General features: G+C 46.0%; 2 protein-coding genes across 4 annotated transcripts in view; one reads left to right on the top strand and one right to left on the bottom strand.

The window, feature by feature from the left end:
• The window catches only part of GNAL (G protein subunit alpha L), a 230,983-nt gene extending 220,458 nt beyond the window's left edge, over positions 1–10,525 (top strand). For all 3 annotated transcript variants that reach the window (XM_003800476.2, XM_003800475.2, XM_012811826.2), the window contains 6 exons: positions 355–428; positions 2,385–2,443; positions 2,786–2,906; positions 5,560–5,690; positions 6,431–6,498; positions 10,285–10,525. In XM_003800476.2, the coding sequence (XP_003800524.1) occupies positions 355–428; positions 2,385–2,443; positions 2,786–2,906; positions 5,560–5,690; positions 6,431–6,498; positions 10,285–10,431 (600 nt within the window). In that variant the 3' untranslated portion in view covers positions 10,432–10,525. The remainder of the gene's footprint in view (positions 1–354; positions 429–2,384; positions 2,444–2,785; positions 2,907–5,559; positions 5,691–6,430; positions 6,499–10,284) is intronic.
• A 3,119-nt stretch (positions 10,526–13,644) lies between these two features.
• MPPE1 (metallophosphoesterase 1) overlaps positions 13,645–18,871 on the bottom strand; it is a 22,023-nt gene continuing 16,796 nt past the window's right edge. Inside the window, 6 exon segments of the mRNA XM_023519471.1 lie at positions 13,645–14,034; positions 14,941–15,081; positions 16,040–16,162; positions 16,239–16,304; positions 16,426–16,534; positions 17,817–17,907. Coding sequence (XP_023375239.1) covers positions 13,852–14,034; positions 14,941–15,081; positions 16,040–16,162; positions 16,239–16,304; positions 16,426–16,534; positions 17,817–17,907 — 713 coding nt within the window. The 3' untranslated portion in view covers positions 13,645–13,851.

The raw sequence follows: 18,871 nt of genomic DNA, 5'->3' as shown, positions 1-18,871 counted from the left end.
AAAAAAAAAAAAAAAAAAAAAGACTTTAAGGATGAAACCAATACATTTACCATGTTTTCTCTGGAATGAAATGGAGAATATTCGTCTAAGCTTTTAATTATTATCATTTCCTTTAAAATGAAAATATCATTATTGGAAAATTTTGATTTTAAGAAATGCGGTCTTGCTGTTTGGCCAATCTGGAGGCAGCAGTGTGATAACAGCTCACTGCATCCTCCCGCTTAATCTCCCAGAGTGCTACAACCACAGGTGTGAGTGGTGCTAGGCCAAACTTTCAGATCTTATGGTTAGACCAGGGCATCCCTGTGGAGAGAACAGTAATTTGACTTGGTGTGCTTCCCTCTTGTGCCCCAGGACCTCCTCAGATGCAGAGTTCTAACGTCGGGGATTTTTGAGACACGATTCCAAGTGGACAAAGTCAACTTCCAGTGAGTGTCGCCATGCGTGGCCCTGTGAGGTGGCAGGTGTGGGGTCTCAGTGCCTGCCTTTCAGATGAGGGTAGCCAGCATGAAATTTGAACTCTAGCAGGGGCTGAAATGTTAGTTGTTATCCCCTTCCTTAAAGTATAAATGAGAAAGAAAACAGTGTTTTCATCCCTGCCATGGATTTGATGGCCCTTTTCTTAGATGGGGGCTGCATCAAATTTATCTTTCCAGCCTGTGGCCTTTTGGGCGCACGCTCACTGCCTGAGAGCTGGAACCAGCGACCTCCTGTTGTCTCTAGCAGGGTCTCCTGGGCTGCCCAGGCATGGGCTCCACTGGGCAAACTTCTTTTTGTCTTCATTTTTCTCCCTTGTGATAAGTTAATTCTCCCCTCACAAGCTGGTGCACTGTGCAGTCTTTTCTATCCCTGTGGCCATGGCCCTGCTGCCCCTTCACTGTCCCAGACTCTCAGCAGGGGTCTGCGGGCACTTGTGTGTTGGCTCAGCCATTCCACCCTACTCTTCAAGGAAGAGGCTTTCCCAGAGCACAGCTGGGACTGAGCCATTCCCATGCACCCTATTGGCTTCCGGCCTGGCCCTGCGTCTCCTCCTACAGCCAACCCCACTAGGCTGGGTGGCCATCAGGGTCATTCTTCCACCCTTGCCCTCCCTTAGAGGTGCCTTCACTTATGCTGTCCTCTGAGTCTTAGACGCTGTGCAGACCCCACAGACCTACTGTGCAGCTGCACCCGGTAATGTCGCAGCAGCTCCAACACATTGAGGTCCCTGCAACAGGAGCTCTGGAGCCCTATGCGGCCCTGAAGCTCCCACAGTGCTGAGCGCTGTCCTGGTCTGCAGGTGACGGGCACCCACTTCTGGATTCCTGAGAACCCCTCATGGTGCTACTGTCAGGACGAACAACCTGGATAAAACCCAGCTGGTCTCTGCATGTGGCAAGGGGTGCACAGTGCAGTCAGAGTTGGCAGGATTTGTGTTTTTGCCTACATCTTAACCAAGTTGCTGGCACAGTGGAACTTTTGGCTATCAAGTTTGACCCTAAATTGTGTTGTTTTTTTGTTTTTTTACAAGTGTTCTGCTAGTCAGCACCTCTGTGTGCCCTACATGTGCTAATGGCACAGCATGCAGGTGACAATCTAGTAGAGTCATTAGCAGGCTTTCCCGGGACAGTCAGGTACAGTGTATGTGGCCCTGAGGCACGTGCACTCAGGTTCAGGGAAAGAGGAATCTCAGAGCCTGAGGAAGTTGGAAAGTTCTGGCATTTGAGTGAATAGAGAAAGAAACTGTTCCAGAGGGAGAAGTGCATTAGGCTGAGACCGGGCACTGGGAAGGGGGATGAAGAACTGCAAGGTGTGGCTGGGGAACCCAAAGACAGCTGGGTGTGCCTCAGCCTGGGAGACCGGAAGAGGCTTGAGGCTGGCGAATGTCCCAGCTGAATTCAGAAGGTGATAAAGGCCCCCTATGGGGCACTGAGCAGAGGACGCTGGTAACCAAGAGGGGTGTCAATGTAAGCAGGGAAGCAAGGGCCCTTTCTCCATTCTCCAAGGGAGGGAAGACATCACGTCCTGAGAGCTGGCACAAGTCCTAAGAAGGATCTGCCCTGGGCAGGGTCTTAGCTTGTACTCAGACCTATCTAAGGAGAAGGTTTAAGCCAGAAGCTGCTGCATCATGGCATTTTTAAGTGCACACTGTATGACCCTGAACACTGCCATCCTCTCTATTCATGCTAGCTCACTGCTACAACCACCGTGGGGTAAGAGAGGAGAGACAGAGGCAGGGACAGGCAGAGTCACCCATGCCCTAGGTCACGCCAGCAGTGGTGTAGGCTGGACAGTGGCTAGAGCCCCACTTCAGACCCACGTGTGAGTGGCTGGAACCAAAAGGAGGAGAGCAAAACAGACACCACTGCCCCAGCCCTAATCATCTCCCTGTTGCTTCTCCACAGCATGTTTGATGTCGGCGGCCAGAGGGACGAGAGGAGGAAATGGATCCAGTGCTTTAACGGTGACTCACGCTCCCTCGGGAAAGTGGGAGTGAATTCCAGCACTCGCTCCTACTGCCACTGTTTACCTGTTTTTAATTAGACAATTTCTAACCTAACTAGTACCTAAAGCATAGCATTTTTTAGATTATTACCCTTCCTGCTTAGATGTTAATCTCATAACTAAAGAACATAAGTAGCCCAAATTAACATTTCTCTTCTTGGGAGGTTCCTCCTCGTTACTGAACAACCAGCTGCACCCACATGTGGTGCAGGGTCAAGTCATTCCATGCTGGGTGTGTACTATGACCACACCATGACTGTGTCTAATTAAGGTGTCCCTCGTTCTCTTTCCTGCCACTAAGATGTCACTGCCATCATTTACGTTGCGGCCTGCAGCAGCTACAACATGGTGATTCGGGAGGATAACAATACCAACAGACTGAGGGAATCCCTGGACCTTTTTGAAAGCATCTGGAACAACAGGTTATAAAAATAACAAATTGGATTGCAAATTTCCTTTTATTAAAAATACCCACAGCTGGGCTCGGCGCCCATGTTCAATGGTTAGGGTGCCAGCCACATGTACCAGGGCTGGTGGGTTCAAACCCAGCCAGGGCCTGCTAAAATGACAATGGCAATAATAACCAAAAAAAAAAAAAAAAAATAGCCAGGCATTGTGGCAGGCATCTGTGGTCCCAGCTACTTGGGAGGCTGAGGCAAGAGAATCAGTTAAGCTCAAGAGTTTGAGGTTGCTGTGAGCTGTGATGCCACAGCACTCTACCTAGAGGTACAAATAAAAAATAATTTTAACTAGTCACATTGTATGAGGTATTATAAATCATCTAGAGATGATTTAAAGTATAGTAGAGGATATGTGTACATTGCATGCAAATATTGCAGCATTTTATGTCAGGGATTTCAACATCCTCAGCTTTTGGGGTCCACAGGGAACTCTAGAACCCAATCACCATGGACACCAAGGGATGATTGTATGTACAGTTCAAAGTTGGTTTTGTCTGATTTTAGGAAGAGCCACTTTAGAATAGCCACTAACAACTAGAAGACTTCTAAAATCCCTCACAGCTCAAAATCACCACCAGATCATGTGTGATCAGCATTGATCACTCCAGCACTGCAATGGCAGAAGAGACTAAGAAATGAGTATCAAGCAGATACCACAGTCTATACACACAGAGCTAAAATCAGGTTTCTTCTGAAATATTTAGGAAGAAACATCACCAAGGATGATAGAAAACATAAGTTGACCTTGCAAAAGAATTTGATTATCAGAAAAGTGTTTCTCTCAACAACCATCTTCAGTTTTATAGTATTCAGACAGTTAAGAAAGGTCGGAAATACCAGGCATACAGAAGAATACTTTGGAACCATTATAAATTTGTATACACACAGAAAATGACCACAGTTGTCATACAAAAAAAAAGCAGATTTTAAAACATGATTGGCTGAGTGTACTGCCTCACGCCTGTGATCCTGGCACGTTGGGAGGTAGAGATGGAAGGATCACTTGAGGCCAGGAGTTCAAGACCAGCCTGGGCAATATAGCAAGACTCTTTCTCTACAAAAAATAGACAAAATTAGCCAGGCATGGTGATCTGCACATATGGTCCTAGCTATTTGTGAGGCTAAGTCAGGAGGATCACTGAGCCTGGAAATTCGAGGCTGTAATGACCTAGGATTGTACCATTGCACTCTAGTCTGGTTGACAGAGTGAGATCCTATCTCAAAAAAAAAAAAAAAATCATGATTTTATTTTTATAAATATGGGATAGGATAAAAGAAAGCCTAGCATAAAAGTGTAACAATTCTAGTAAGTCTCTGAGTGTAATGACATTTGATTTTTTTTCTATATGTTTTTCTATAATGGACAATTTGTTTTTGCAAAGACTATATATTTCAGAACAATAAGAAATAGTAAAACTTAATTCCATTTAAGAGGAAAATGGATTGTATTTTTAATTTATATTAAGATCCCTATAGTCAGTCAGCTTGATTCCATTGAAGTATGAGACACCCACAGGCTCTGCTGACAAGCACAGTGCTCGTTCTAAACCACTTCCTAGCTCCAGTTTCATGAACCGTGAGAACAGAAACCTTTCATACCTCCCATTCATGGTACCTGAGCCAGCTTCTTTTAGCTTGTCAAACAAAGTGCAGTGAATCTACATCTGATTAATAGCATGCTTCAAATTTGGAGAACCTTAGACCTGTTCAAAGAAAAGAGAAAGGCAGAAGAACCAAGTGCCCAGCTCAGAGCTAGGAAGTGGTTTAGAAGAAGCACAGAGCTAATTAAGCTGTGTTATTAGCTGTTAGTTGAGTCATGCATTGCTCTGTTGTTAACACTTTATAACTTCATCTAGAGTGTTGTCTGACATGTTATCGGTTAATTTACACCACAAAAATCCAAGTGTATTTTTTTCTTTTGAGACAGTCTCAAGCTGTCACTCTGGGTAGAGTGCCATGGTGTCATAGCTCATAGCAACCTCCAACTCTTGGACTCAATCGATCCTCTTGCCTGTTTTTCTATTTTTAGAAGAGATGGGGTCTTGCTCTTGCTCAGGCTGGTCTTGAACCTTTGAGCTCAGTTAATCCACCCAGAGTGCTAGGATTACAGGCATGAACCACCTGTATGAGCCCCAAGTGTATTAATTACATAGGTAAATCTTAGCTTTGATATTAGTAAATTTATATCCCGAGCAAATCAGAAAGTGACAGACTGCTAAATTAACTACAGCTTGAGTATCTCTTATCAAAAACACTTGGGACCCAAAGTATTTTGGATTTTGGATTTTTTCAGATAATAGAATATTTCCATTATGTTTACTGGTTTAGCATCCCTACCCTAAAAATCTAAATTGTGAAATTACCCAATAAGGATCGCCTTTCAGCATCATCTCAGTGCACAAAAAAGTTTTAGATTTGGGAGCATTTCAATTTTGGATTTTCTGGTTGGGTCTGTATTTATCATTGTTTATAGGTGGGCTTAGCATGTTGGTGTACCAAATGATTCTAGAGCCTATGTATTTTTAGGAAGATGGTAGTGTTAACTTAGCAACTTGTATGTTAGAAGTATATTACTCGTGTATGTGAAATTTGTATGTTTATTTCCCCTTTTTAGGTGGTTACGGACAATTTCTATCATCTTGTTCTTGAACAAACAGGATATGCTAGCAGAAAAAGTCTTGGCAGGGAAATCAAAAATTGAAGACTACTTCCCAGAGTATGCAAATTACACTGTTCCTGAAGATGGTAAGATGTTCAAAGCACAGTGCTCACAATCAAGGAATAGAATTAGCTGATTATTCAAAAATCCTATAACTTTAAACACTTCTGATTGATCTAAGAAATCTAATTAATTTAAGTCAATTCACTCTTCCACTGCCCTGTCCTGAAGTATTGGAGTATTGTGGTGTCCTGTGGAGGACAGACTCCCCCCCAGGGCGACAGGTCAGGTGGGGACTCCACTCCAGCAGGTGAGACGAAGGGTATTGGAGCCTGAGTGCTCCTGGGCACGTTCTCCTCTCTGGTACCCTCAGTGTGGTCTGTTGTGACGGAAAGACCCAACTTCACCCTCACAGTGCCCCTATGTGGAGCTTCTATTCTTTCCTGTGGAAACCAAGGCTGAGAGAGACAACGTGATGTGTTAAGACTCTGAGGGCTGGGCAGTCCTTGCAGCCTGCATTCTCAGCCCACACTCTGACCACTGGGTTCACATGATCCAGCCACCCTCAAGAGCTGAACCCTCTGAGAGTCCTCCTCCTAGGAACACTACTGCACTGAGTTTTGGAGGGACACGAACATTCAGACCTTAGCACCACCAACGAAAAGCTCCATCCCTACTGTAACTATTAAAATTTAAATGATTTAGGAGAAAAAGAAGGGAATAAAAATTACATTTTCATTACAGCAGCCCAACTTTGTAAGTCCTTCTATGTCTCCATGGAGTTGTATGGTCCATGTTGCTTAAATAAAATTTGTAATTTCCACAGCAACTCCAGATGCAGGAGAAGATCCCAAAGTCACAAGAGCCAAGTTCTTTATCCGGGACCTGTTCTTGGTGAGCAGTTGTTTTCCTACCCCTTAGAGTTGTATTATTCTTTGCAATTTGCAGATTACTTACCCTTTCATGATCTCATTTCATCTTCTCTGAAAGTATGAGCAATGAGAGGAGGTCTGGTACTTTGACTTCAGAGTGGTTAGATTTCTCACCCATGGTCACACAGCCCCCAGGAATGCACTCAGGTGGGCTAGTTCCCTTGTTCTAGTTTCCAAAATGACAGAGTCCTTCAACAAGTATAAAACACACTTTCTATACCCAAAAGCAGTGACAGGCTAAAAGTTAACATGAAAATAGACATGCTGAAATTCTGACATTTTCCTTTATTTTCCTTCAGCGGTTATTTTGAGCTCATTTCAAACTTCCATGCAAAGTAAAGGAAGTATACACAAATCAGCCACTTGGCAGGATTTTTGTCACAGTTGCCCCGTTTACCTATTTTTGTTTCCAACAGAGAGTAGTGGATGTGAGTTTTTACCATACCATCTTGGAATTAGTAAAGTGCCAAGACCTTCCTATGCATGTAACATTTATCAAAGGACCACTGACTTCTGGAGAGGTGGGGAATCTCAGCCTGGGCAGCCCCAGGAATGGTCCACACTGTGAGTCCTTTCTGGGGGCTCAGACCCGTCTGGGCTTTCTCTGCCCTCTTCCAGCTACCCATGGGGGTTGCCTCTTGAGTTCGAAAGTAAGGATGGTAAAACATCTAGTTGGCAGAGTGAGTTCTGAAGAGCAAGAGTTCCCAGTAAGTAAGCAGCTGGTACTGAGGCTTCCACAGCTGAGATTTGGGACATGTGTGACACGGTTTTTCTGCTATCAGAAAAGATTTTGCCCTGCAAAATCTTTGTTTGCTGATAAGCACTGCAGGGCTCTCTACTGACAGAATTTGGTAGGAAAGCAGTCCTTTTCTTGAGGAACATCTTTTAAGACATAAAATATAAAATGTTCCATAAAATGCTCTTCTCAGGAGAACCAACAGGTAGTTAAGCATGCAGAGGTTGAGCATTTAGATGAAGATTAGAAAGGTATGTACAGATCAGTCTGAGCCAGAGTGAGACTCCATCTCTAAAAACATAGCAAAGTTAGCTAGTCACCTGCCTTTCCAGCCACATGAGAGAATGAGGTGAGGATCACTTGACCCACAAGTTTGAGGTTGCAGTGAGCTGTGATGATGCCATAGTGTTTTAGCTAGTGTGACAGAGCAAGACTTCATCTCCAAAAAGAAAAAAAGAGGCTTGGTGCCTGAAGCACAGTGGTTATAATGCCAGCCCCATACACTGAGGCTGGCAGGTTCGAACCTGACCTGCTAAAACAACAGTGACAACTGTAACAAAAAGTAGCCGGGGGTTGTGGCAGGCACCTATAGTCCCAGCTATTTGGGAGGCTGAGGCAAAAGAATTGCTTAAGCCCAAGAGTTTGGGGTTGCTGTGAGCTATGACGCCACAGCACTCTACTGAGGGTGACATAGTGAGACTCTGTCTCAAAAAAAAGAAGAAAGGTCTTTACACCCTCCCCCAAAATCAGTGGGCAGGCCTTGGACAAACTTTTTATTCTAAAAGTGGGCAAAACCTGGCTTTTATGCAGTTTCTAAATCAGGGAGAAGCGTGGAAGCTTTTTACTTCCACATTGAACTATAGAATTTACCTGGGGCAGTGAGGAGTCCCAAGCTGGAAGCAAAGCAGACTTGGTTCCTCATCAGTACCTGGGAGCAGCATCAGTGAAACAGCAACTCTGGACTGCAGGGCCCCAGGAGAAGGGGGGGGTAAAAGTCATTGATGGAGAGGCAGGCACAGGGAGGGTAGTATCCTTTGAGAAGGGTAGGACAGGCTCGACGCCTGTGGCTCAAGCGGCTAAGGCGCCAGCCACATACACCTAAGGTGGCGGGTTCAAATCCCCAGCCCGGGCCCGCCAAACAACAATGATGGCTACAACCAAAAAATGGCCAGGCGTTGTGGCAGGTGCCTGTGGTCCCAGCTACTTGGGAGGCTGAGGCAGGAGACTCGCTTGAGCCCAGGAGTTGGAGGTTGCTGTGAGCGTGATGCCGTGGCACTCTACCCAGGGGGATAGCTTGAGGCTCCATCTCAAAAAAAAAAGAAAGAGAAGGGTAGGACAGTGAGTTTGGACAGGGCAGGGTGTGGGCTCAGTGAGAACAGGCCACTTGCTCTGTCTGTGAACACTTAGTGCATGGTACTGTCACTGCTCCAGGAGGGACTAATCACCAGCCCTCCCAGACAAGGCCTCTGCCTTCGGGGCAGGGTGGGGTGAACGAAAAGCCTTCTCCTGAGGCAGAAGGAACCTAGAACCAGAGAGGCCAGGACCAGGAACAGCCACATGGTCAGCCAGTGTCCTACCAGTTACCCTAAACACTCTTGTCCCTCCAGCTGAACAGCTGCCTCCGCACCCTCCTGGGCAGAGGCTACAGATGCACTGTCCCAGTAGGCAGTAGCTGTGTAGTCACCCTGCCTCTGGGTGCTCCGGTCAGTGCTGTGTCTGCCTGGCGCCTGCCTAACAGGTCACAGGCCCACTGGAGATTCTGTTTACCTTGAACATCACCCCGTAAGAGTGACCGCCTGGGACTGCCCTGTTTTCCTGGTCAAGAGTATTTCTATCATTTTAAATGAAAATCAGTGGACAAATCAGGTATGTGGAGAGATTTAAACTATTTGAAGTTTGCAAATTACATCACCCATTCCCTAAGTTATGGTGGCTCCAGACAGACGGACGCAGTCAGATCATTCCAGAGGAAGCCTGGTTTTCACGCACGACCAAACACTTGGCACATGCGGCAGATAGCCCAACCTGGGCCTTGGGACTAAAGAGATACACAAGCTACTCCTAAAGTTTAAAAATGAACAAAAAACCAACCTGCTCAGGACAGACCTGAGGAGCACAGTCTGGATGGGCATTTCCATGGGCCCTTCCCACACCATGCAACTCTCCAAAAGGGACCCTCTGCCTCAGAGAAGCTGGCTGCCCAGAGCCCTGCTACGAGCAGCTTCCACTTCCCCAGTTGCGCTGTCCCCATGCTGCCGGCCCCCATGTCTGCTCAGTGCTCTGACATGGCCGTCCCTCATGGTCTCCTACATGGGACCTCGTGAGGTTGGTTAGGGCCTCATTTTACCCTAGTTATGTCTGTAAGACCCATCTCCAGAGGCAGCTGCAGTGAGGTATGGGTTAGAGCTTCAGCGTTTGAGGTGGAGGACACAGTCCAACCCATAACGCCCCTCCAAACATGACTCTCAGCACCTCACTCTGAGACGTCCTCACAAATCATAACTGGTGATGTTTAACCCTGCATTTCCCAGAGTTATGTGACAGCAGAGCACATTCCTCCCAGACCACCCTTAGGTGCTCCTGGCTCACCAGGTGACCCCTTTTTAGTACAGGCTGAAGTTCACCTGGAAGCCAAGTTGACAGAGGCTCCGTCTGATACAGAACCACTGGTCACGTGTGAATGTTACATTAATTAAAACTAAATGGAGATCAGCCCCTGGGTCAGCTGCCATGCTGACAGAGTTCTGTCCCACTGCTGCAGCCCAGACCGTCTCCTGACTACTACTCCGGTGGCTGTCTCTGCCCTGGCCATGCTCAGAGATAGGCCCCTGTGGACTGGAGTCAGCTGGAGGCTGTCTGGGCCCCTGCACAGTGCTGGTATCTAGTTCCAGCAGCTGGGAGCTCCCTGGGAAGCTGGTGGATGGACAGAGCACCTGGGAGTCCAGCCCTGCTGTCACCCCAGCCTTCCCCCAGGTGGGTGGCCGCGGGCCTAGCAAATGGTCTCTCTTGCAGAGGATCAGCACAGCCACGGGTGACGGCAAACACTACTGCTACCCCCACTTTACCTGCGCCGTGGACACGGAGAATATCCGCCGGGTATTCAACGACTGCCGCGACATCATCCAGCGGATGCATCTCAAGCAGTATGAGCTGCTGTGAGGCCCACCCGCTGCCCATGTCTACCCTGTGTCTGTGCCCCCTGTCCCCACCTGTGTCTGCACCCCGTGTCTGCACCCCATGTCCACTTGTCCAAACCAGCAGGATGGTAAATTTCTATTTCTTTGTCCTACTGTGTCTGCCTGCCGTGACCACCGCACCTCGGTGACCTCTGCCCACCCCAGGTCTGGTCTGTCACCTGTTTTCTTTGACCATAGGCTCCCTGCCACCACCCTGCTCGGTGGCACTGCAGCGAAGTCCCTGTGGGCCCCTCTTCGCTCACTCATTCACTGAGTCATTGCAGAGAACTCAGCAGACAAGACAAGCGCTTCTTCCATGCTCCTCGCATGACTTCGGGCATTTGAGGCAGCAGGCCTGGGGCTAGCAAGTGACTATCCCTTGTCTGCCAGGCCCAGGACTTAGAATAGACCCCAACCGACATGACAAGAGACCCTTTTGGGGTTGTGTTCAGAGTCGGTGCTAGCCTCAGGCATTTGAATTAGAATTACTTTGAACCTTCTGCATTTATAGGGAAAATCTGTCACAGTCACCACTGCAAAATTTGGCTTGTCCAAAACTGGTTCTCTAAACTTGCCCCACACCATGGGCATACGCTTCTTTCCTAGATTCTGTGCTGTTGTTTCATTGCTGGTTTATTTTACTGTATAGAACACAAAATGTAAATTCTTTTATATAACTACTAAGGAAAAATCCTGTAGATCTTTGTGCCTTGATCATAGCTATACCTATATAAGAACTGTGTTTTATTGTGCTAAGTAGCTTAATGCAAACATTTCCTGCCTCTTACTCTATGAAAGAAAAGGAATGACATCTGCAGAACTCAGTGTGTTTTAGGTCAGTCACAGTGATCCTTGCAATCCTGGCACTCTGGGTGGCTGATGCAGGAGGACTGCCTGAGTAGAGGAGTTTGAGACCAGCCTGAGCAAGAGTGAGACCCCATCTCTACTAAAAATAGAAAAACTAGCTGGGTGTTGTGGCGGGTACCTGTAGTCCCAGCTTCTCTGGAGGCTGAGGCAGAAGGATTGCTTGAGCCCAGGAGTTTGAGGTAGCACTCTACCCAGGGCATTGGGTGAAACCTTGTTTCAAAAAAAAGTAAATAAAAAGAATTTAGTATATTTTATCAGGTTGATACTTTATAAAAGACTCCCCAATTAAAAGAAAATATTATAAGTTATACTTCTTAATCATCTGTACCTTACCAACAATGTCTTGCTGACGTGGCAAGCTGCCCCTGCCACCTGCTTGCACTTCTCAGAGCCTCAGCTATCAAACTGAGCTGAGTCAGAGTACAAATCTAATGTTCTTTCAGGGAGTCAGGGATTTTTTTTTTTTTTTTCCTCTCCAGATACTGTTTTTCTTGATTACCTTGCTAGTTAAAGACTTCTCAGCAATTCCCTGAGTCAAAGCTTTGGACACAGGCTCCATCACACAAGTAAACAGACAGCAAGATAAAAACAAAATGGCACCAGATGTATGTGTGTTTGGCCTGGGAGAATAAGGATGGCATCTCCATTTGTATTTTGGAGAAGAAAATTACAAACTTCTACTTAAAATATAAAATCAAAATACATGGCTTTTTCTCACACTTGAAAATTTGCAAGTGCAACCTCAAACGTTACGGTGCACAAACAGCATGTACAGAGTAGGACTGCTGAGCAGGACACTTTACCTTCACAGGTTGTCTGCAGCCACGGCTGCAAGGGGAGTTCACACAGGTGCAAAATAGCCTGTAAAAATGTCCAAAGTTAAGGCTTCAACAATACAAATCCAGAAAAGTGAATGCCTACATTATTTCATTAATTTCCTTTTAATCTTTAGTCTTTACTATTTTAAAGTATCCTCTGTAAATAAGCATTTTATAATCCTTTATGTATTCATCCAGATTTAAAATGCTCTTTTTCAAAAAAGGAAGACAATATAACAGTCAATACAGCAAACACCTTTTATCTCATATCACCATCTTCCTGCCCCTCCTATCAACTGTCTCAGGAAACTCTCAGTTGAACTGAGACATAAAATGGAAATTATTTTCAGTTTCCCTTGGACTTTCAAGTTAAAACAAGAAGAAAACTGGAGAGGTGAGGTATATTCCCACAAAGAAAAAGTGAAGCATATTGCTATGCATCAGATTACTTAGCAATTCCCCTCTAAATGCCCTATCTAAAAGTTTGATTCAAAATATCAGCCAAACTGTTAGAAAAGAAACAGAAGACTTTTTGAGACAGAGTCCTGCTCTGTTGTCCTCAGCAGAGTGCTGTGGTGTCATAGTTCACAGCAATCTCAAACTCTCCAACTCAAGCGATTCTCTTACCTCAGCCTCCCCAGTAGCTGGGAATACAGGCAACTGCCACAGCACCCCAGCTATTTTTAGAGACAGGGTCTCACTCTTGCTCAGGCTGGTCTCAAACTTGTGAGCTCAGGCAATCCACCCACCTCAGCCTCCCAGAGTGCTGGGATTATAAGTATGAGCCACCTCACCCAGCCCCAAGACATTTTATCTGGCTTAAAATTATCAAACGTGTATTTTCAAATACCAAAAGCTATGTCCTACTTCACTTTTTAAGTTTCTTTTCATCATTGAAGGCATTAAAATTCAACAACTTGGCTCGGCGCCTATAGCTCAACCGGCTAAGGCGCCAGCCACGTACACCTAAGGTGGCAGGTTCAAATCCCCAGCCCGGACCCACCAAACAACAATGACGGCTGCAACCAAAAAATAGCCAGGCGTTGTGGCGGGCGCCTGTGGTCCCAGCTACTTGGGAGGCGGAGGCAGGAGACTCACTGGAGCCCAGGAGTTGGAGGTTGCTGTGAGCTATAATGCCACGGCACTCTGCCCAGGGAGACAGCTTGCGGCTCTGTCTCAAAAAAAAAAAAAAAATTCAACAACTTGGTCTCCTGGAGAGAAAATATACTAATCCAAAAATCTGATTCCATTAATCTAGCATAGATGAAAAAGAATCTGTGAAAATGGTGTGTTCCTGCACATCACACCTATACTTTTAAGGGTACACTTTATATGACACAGGGATCTGAGAATCCCCACACAGGTGGACAGAAGCAAACCACATGCCCACGCCTGGGGAAGCCAGGACTGTGCCATGCATGCGAGTGGTGGCACTGATAGCATTCTCACACTGTACAGATGCAACCTTTGATAATCCATATATTGGATAAAAATGAGAAAACTGATTGTTGTAGAGTATACATTCCACTTTTATAGCATGAGAACAGTGCGATCAGCTATTTATTCTGCAGTAACTCACATCTGTGATTTAGAGTCTCTGTGGTGTGAAGTGAGACGCCCACCATGGTCTGGTTCTCCATTCCACTCTTCAAGCTCTGCCTGAACTTCCACTTCTTGGGCTTGGATATTTATTCCTAAGTGCAGATGTCACCTGCTCTTCACATCGTCCTAGGCTTTCTGAGCAGGTTCCAACCAAAAAAAAAAGGTGAGGCTAAAAGCTCAAAGTGAGCTAATATGAGCACAGCAAAGAACCCTGCTGCTCCGCAGTAGGTGGTCAGAACCGTGTCCTCTCGAGGGAGGTTGCACTTGGAGAGAGCGTGTCCTGTGGACGTTATGCTGCCCTGGAATGACAAGGGGACATCATGCTGCAGTGACCACACCGCATGTGACCTGACATGACAGTCTGACCCAGAACAAAGAGGAAAGGCCACCTTCTCGGGTTCCATCGGGTGAGGTAAATAGCCCTCTTCACCTGAGACCCTCCACCTGTACTGGGCACAGCTCACAGTGCAGACACTCTGAGGCCCGAGTATGCTTGGCTGGAGCTGCTCTGGGACACTGGCCTCTGTTGAAACCAGCCTCTGGCCCAGTGGGTTCCATCAGATATTGGGAGGGGATGCGTGACCCCAGGCAGAGAGGCACCATGGAGACCGAGGGGCATTAGTCAGTGAGGACGAGGAGTGCGGGAGTCTTTATGCCACTGGACACTAACCCCATGGGCTTTTCTTCGTAGACATTTTTGTTATGTGGAATGACAGTGCAAATGTATTCATCTACTTTCAACTTGAAAACATTATGTCCCCACCTTTTATGGGCAAAACTACCTGATAAGAGAACACTGCAGGAAACCATGGCACTGAACTGTCAAGTGGTCATTAATTGAAACATCTTTGCAAAAGATGCACCATTTTCTGCCAGAGCACATTTGGAAAATAAGAAAACCCAGAAAAGTATAGCCAACGAATAAGTGATTTCCTTAGAAAATTACACACACTGGGCAGGCCCCTACCTGCAAGACAAGCCCATCTGTGAGGTGTGCCGCCTCCCTCCCTCTCACTGCTGGGAGTAGAGTTCTGTTCATTTGCTCCTAGAAAGGTGTCTAGAGAGGGCAAGGAGCTGGGCATACAGGGAGGGACATGTGTTCATGGCTTATGTATATTTTTGCTGATTGCAGCATTAAATAGTTGATTGCTGTATTGACTTACATACATATGAAAGCTTTCGGACAAAAATAAACTTTCACTTACCATGATGAAACTGGGGTTGTTTCTATTCCTCCAACTGAAGGACGGGACACTGAGTTCAGGGATACCTCCCGGATGCAGCATCTCACAGCTATTGTGTGTGTGGCCACTCAGGACCAGGCGTGGCCGAAGCCACCACAGCAGCTGATCAAAAGGGACAACAAGGCAGGCCATTAGCACTGGTTCAGCAAGGTGACACCTTCACTGCTTATTTCAGTAAATTAAACCCTAAATCCTTCTTTTGTATGAGCAGTTTACTTTTTCCCTTAAAAATCCTTTTAGGCCAGGCATGGTGGCTCATGCTGTAATCCCAACACTCTGGGAGGCCCAAGCGGGAGGACTGCCTGAGCTCAGGAGTTTGAGACTAGCCTGAACAAGAGTGAGACCACATTTAAAAAAAAAAAAAAAAGCTGGGCATTGTGGCCAGTGCCTGTAGTCCCAGCTACCAGGGAGGCTGAGACAAGAAAATCACTTTGAGCCAAGAGTTTGAGGTTGCTATAAGCTGTTAAGCCACAGTACTCTACCAAGGGTGATAAAGTGAGACTCTGTCTCAAAACGAAACAAAATAAGCCTTTTACTTTGTTTATACTAAACCAAAGGTGAGGTAAGCCTCTCAGAGAGCTCTTCTCAGCTCAGATTTTATATATTTTTATTACATTTTATATTATAAATATTTGTATGCATGTATTTTATAAATATATTCCACAGATATATATTTTATTATATGTAAGTGTAATATATATTATATAAATATATATAAGAAAGCACCTTTTAATTAAGTCCCTAAAGATTGGGCTCTTAAGATCCATTCACATTTCCAAATACATTTAGGTTGGTGAAAAACAAATTTTGAATACAAAGAATAGCTAAGCATATTATTGACTTAAAATTAGGAAACAGAAGTAGATTTATTGGAGAGAAAAAATATTAAATGAGAGCATGAGTTAATATGTAAACCTCACCCTCCACCCCCCCTCAGGGGCTGACTGGGGTGCCGCCTTCCTATCCTTGCAAACACCTGCTGCATCCTGGGGGTGCTGCTCCTTAAAATGTGAGAGTCACACTGTGACACTCACATCCTGGTGGTACCCAGCTGGCAAACCTTTTGTGAAGCCTCTCGAGAAAGCACGTCATATCTCTCCTGAAACGGGATGTTCCTTTCCTCTAGGGGGGCAGCATCTTCCCCAGAACAGTTCTCATCACTTCTCCGGTAAAGTGGGTAATGCTGTCCAGGGTGTAAAAAGGAGTCAGTAGGAGAGACTTCAGGCTGCCCTGCATGTGGCGCTCCTCCCCCTACTCACCTGCAGGAGGACAGGTGCAGACACAGGGAGTGGCTGCCCCTCTCCACACTGGTGGGAAGCAGGATCCTGCTGGGAAAGGTCAGGGGTTAATCCCATGCCCCTGACACCCATCAGACACCAGCAGGGGTGGGGACGGTGATGAGCACAGGGACCCGGGGACAGAGGCACCTGTCCCAGCGATGCCTACCTCCCGAGAGCAGTTCAGTCTGTGGGAAATTGCAATGAGCTCTGCTTCTGCTTTGGAACAGAGGGTGCAACGGTCCCCTTCCAGCGCCACACTGTTAATCATCACGAAACTGAGGCAGATGGAGGACAGTCAGGGCCACTTGGGATATGTGTTTCCTTTCCTCAGATACCCGTGAAAGGAAGTTTCCCAGTGTGAAGAAACAAGGCCAGAACTGCTTTAAATTCCAGCTAGACTAACTATTCTTAAGTATTTTAAGAAAAATAGCACAGTCTCACTTTGTTTCTCTCAAACCTATGAGAAATCCCAGGGTGCAGAAGCTCTGGGGTCTGACCACCTCTGAGCACACAGCTGCCAGCCTCACCTGTGGCAGCAGAGGGGCAGGAGAGCAGCAGCCAGCCCAGCAGTGGCTGTGGAGAGTACATGAAATGGCCCAGCAGCTGTTTAGAGCAGAGCCTGCTACCAGAAAGGACTCATAATGTTAGACTATCCATTATCTTAACATGGAGAGTAAGGCACAGAGGACTGTGGTTACATAAGAACACTTGGGGTGCTGATTAAGCTAAATGGGTGTGGATAATCCCAAACTAGGATAATTACAAAGTCAATTATGGTTAACCTTTGTAACCACCTTTCCTTATTGTATTTTTTGTACACTCCCACTAACCATACTTTCATTTCCTGTGTCCATCCCACCCTGGCACAAAGACGCTCCCTGTCAATGAAGTTTAACTAGTTTTAGAGACCAGGAGCTGAGTTAGCAAGTGCTCTGAAACATGAAAAGAGCGTTTACAAAGTTTCTGGAACACTATGAATAGAGGGAGATACCTCAGATTGCATCCTGTCTCTGTCAGACTCAGGGAAGGAGCCCTCAGGCAGAAGGAGGAAAGGAAAGCATTTGTGGAGAACTCACAAGACCGAGATGACCTGTCTGGCCAGCCCTACAAGCCAGGCAGCCACAGGAAGGGCAGAGGAACAGAAAAAGCATCCCCTCCCACTTGGTCTCCATGCCCTGTGTCCTACAGAGATGGGCACTGAAGCAGGCGAGCAGAGGGCATGGCACTACGGGTCAGGGTAGATGGGACAGGGTGGGCACAGAGCTGCAGACACACCCAGGCACACCTGCCACCATGTCTAAGGACACCGTGACTACAGGACAGCCTCTGCGGAGTGAAATAAGTAAATTCCTATCAAATTAAAAAAAAACTTTATATAAAGTGTCTGATGAAGCATACACCAGCCAGAGACCTTGCAGACAGGAATGACATCATCCCTGGGGAAAACACAGAGACACCCAGCCACTTTCAAAAAACAAAGTTTCTAAGGACTAAAGATCTTCATAAGAATTTACTTGTAAATTTACAAGAATTTACTTATAAATTAGTAATACTCACTTAATTCCTTTCCATGAAAACAGCCTTTCAGAACTGAAGACTTTCTCAAACCGTTTTATTTTATATGTGGTCATCCTAAATTCAAAAGCAAAAAGAAATATTTTTTAGGATAAGCCATTTTAGAACTCCTAGAATTACCATGAACACAGAAAACTTTTCAGACCTTACATTTCAGATTAGCATTATCAGTTCAGGGGTCCAGCTCACCCCAGTCTATCAAGGTTCAAATCCCAGTTCTGCTAGTCCATTACTGTAAGGCCCAGGGCAAGTTACTTAACTCCACAGGACCTCAGTTTCCTCATTAGACAATGGGCAAAACTCAAGGACCATGGTAGAGATTAAATGAGTTGCTATAAGGAAGTGAAGTATTTAGCACTGTAGTGCTATGTAAATATTAGCTATTAAAAGCCTAGATGGTCTTATTTTCTGATTCCTAAGGAAAATAATTTGCCAGGCTGGGCTGAGCACAGTGGCTCACGCCTATAATCCCAGCACTCTGGGAGGCCCAGACAGGTGGATTTCTTGAGCTCAGGAGTTAGAGACCAGCCTGAACAAGAGTGAGACCCTGTCTCTACTAAAAATAGAAAAATTGGCCAGGGTTGTGGAAGACACCTGTGGTCCCAGCTACTTAAGAGGCTGAAGCAAGAGAATCACTTGAGCCCAAGAGTTTAACATTGCTGTGAGCTAGGATGATGCCATGGCACTCAGGGGGACAGAGTGAGACGCTGTCTCAAAAAAAAAAAGAAGGAGAGGAAAGGGAAGGGGAGGAAAGGAGAAGAAAAGAATTGGCCATTTAGTGTATGCTGTAAGTTAAATATTTCCTAAGAGCACACAGAATTCATTCAATAGATATTTGTTGAGGATATACTATGTGCCAAGATAAAAATCCCTTAAGAAGCTTATATTTCGGCTCGGCGCCTATGGCTCAAGTGGCTAAGGCGCCAGCCACGTACACCCAAGGTGGTGGGTTCGAATCCAGCCCGGGCCCGCCAAACAACAATGACGGCTGCAACCAAAAAATAGCCGGGCATTGTGGCGGGCACCTGTGGTCCCAG

This window comes from Otolemur garnettii, unplaced genomic scaffold (assembly GCF_000181295.1).
Source record: "Otolemur garnettii isolate 467f Iridium unplaced genomic scaffold, OtoGar3 scaffold00176, whole genome shotgun sequence".
NCBI lineage: Eukaryota > Metazoa > Chordata > Mammalia > Primates > Galagidae > Otolemur > Otolemur garnettii.
Note: the sequence above shows the minus strand (reverse complement) of the source record. Positions and strands in the feature narration are given on the sequence as shown.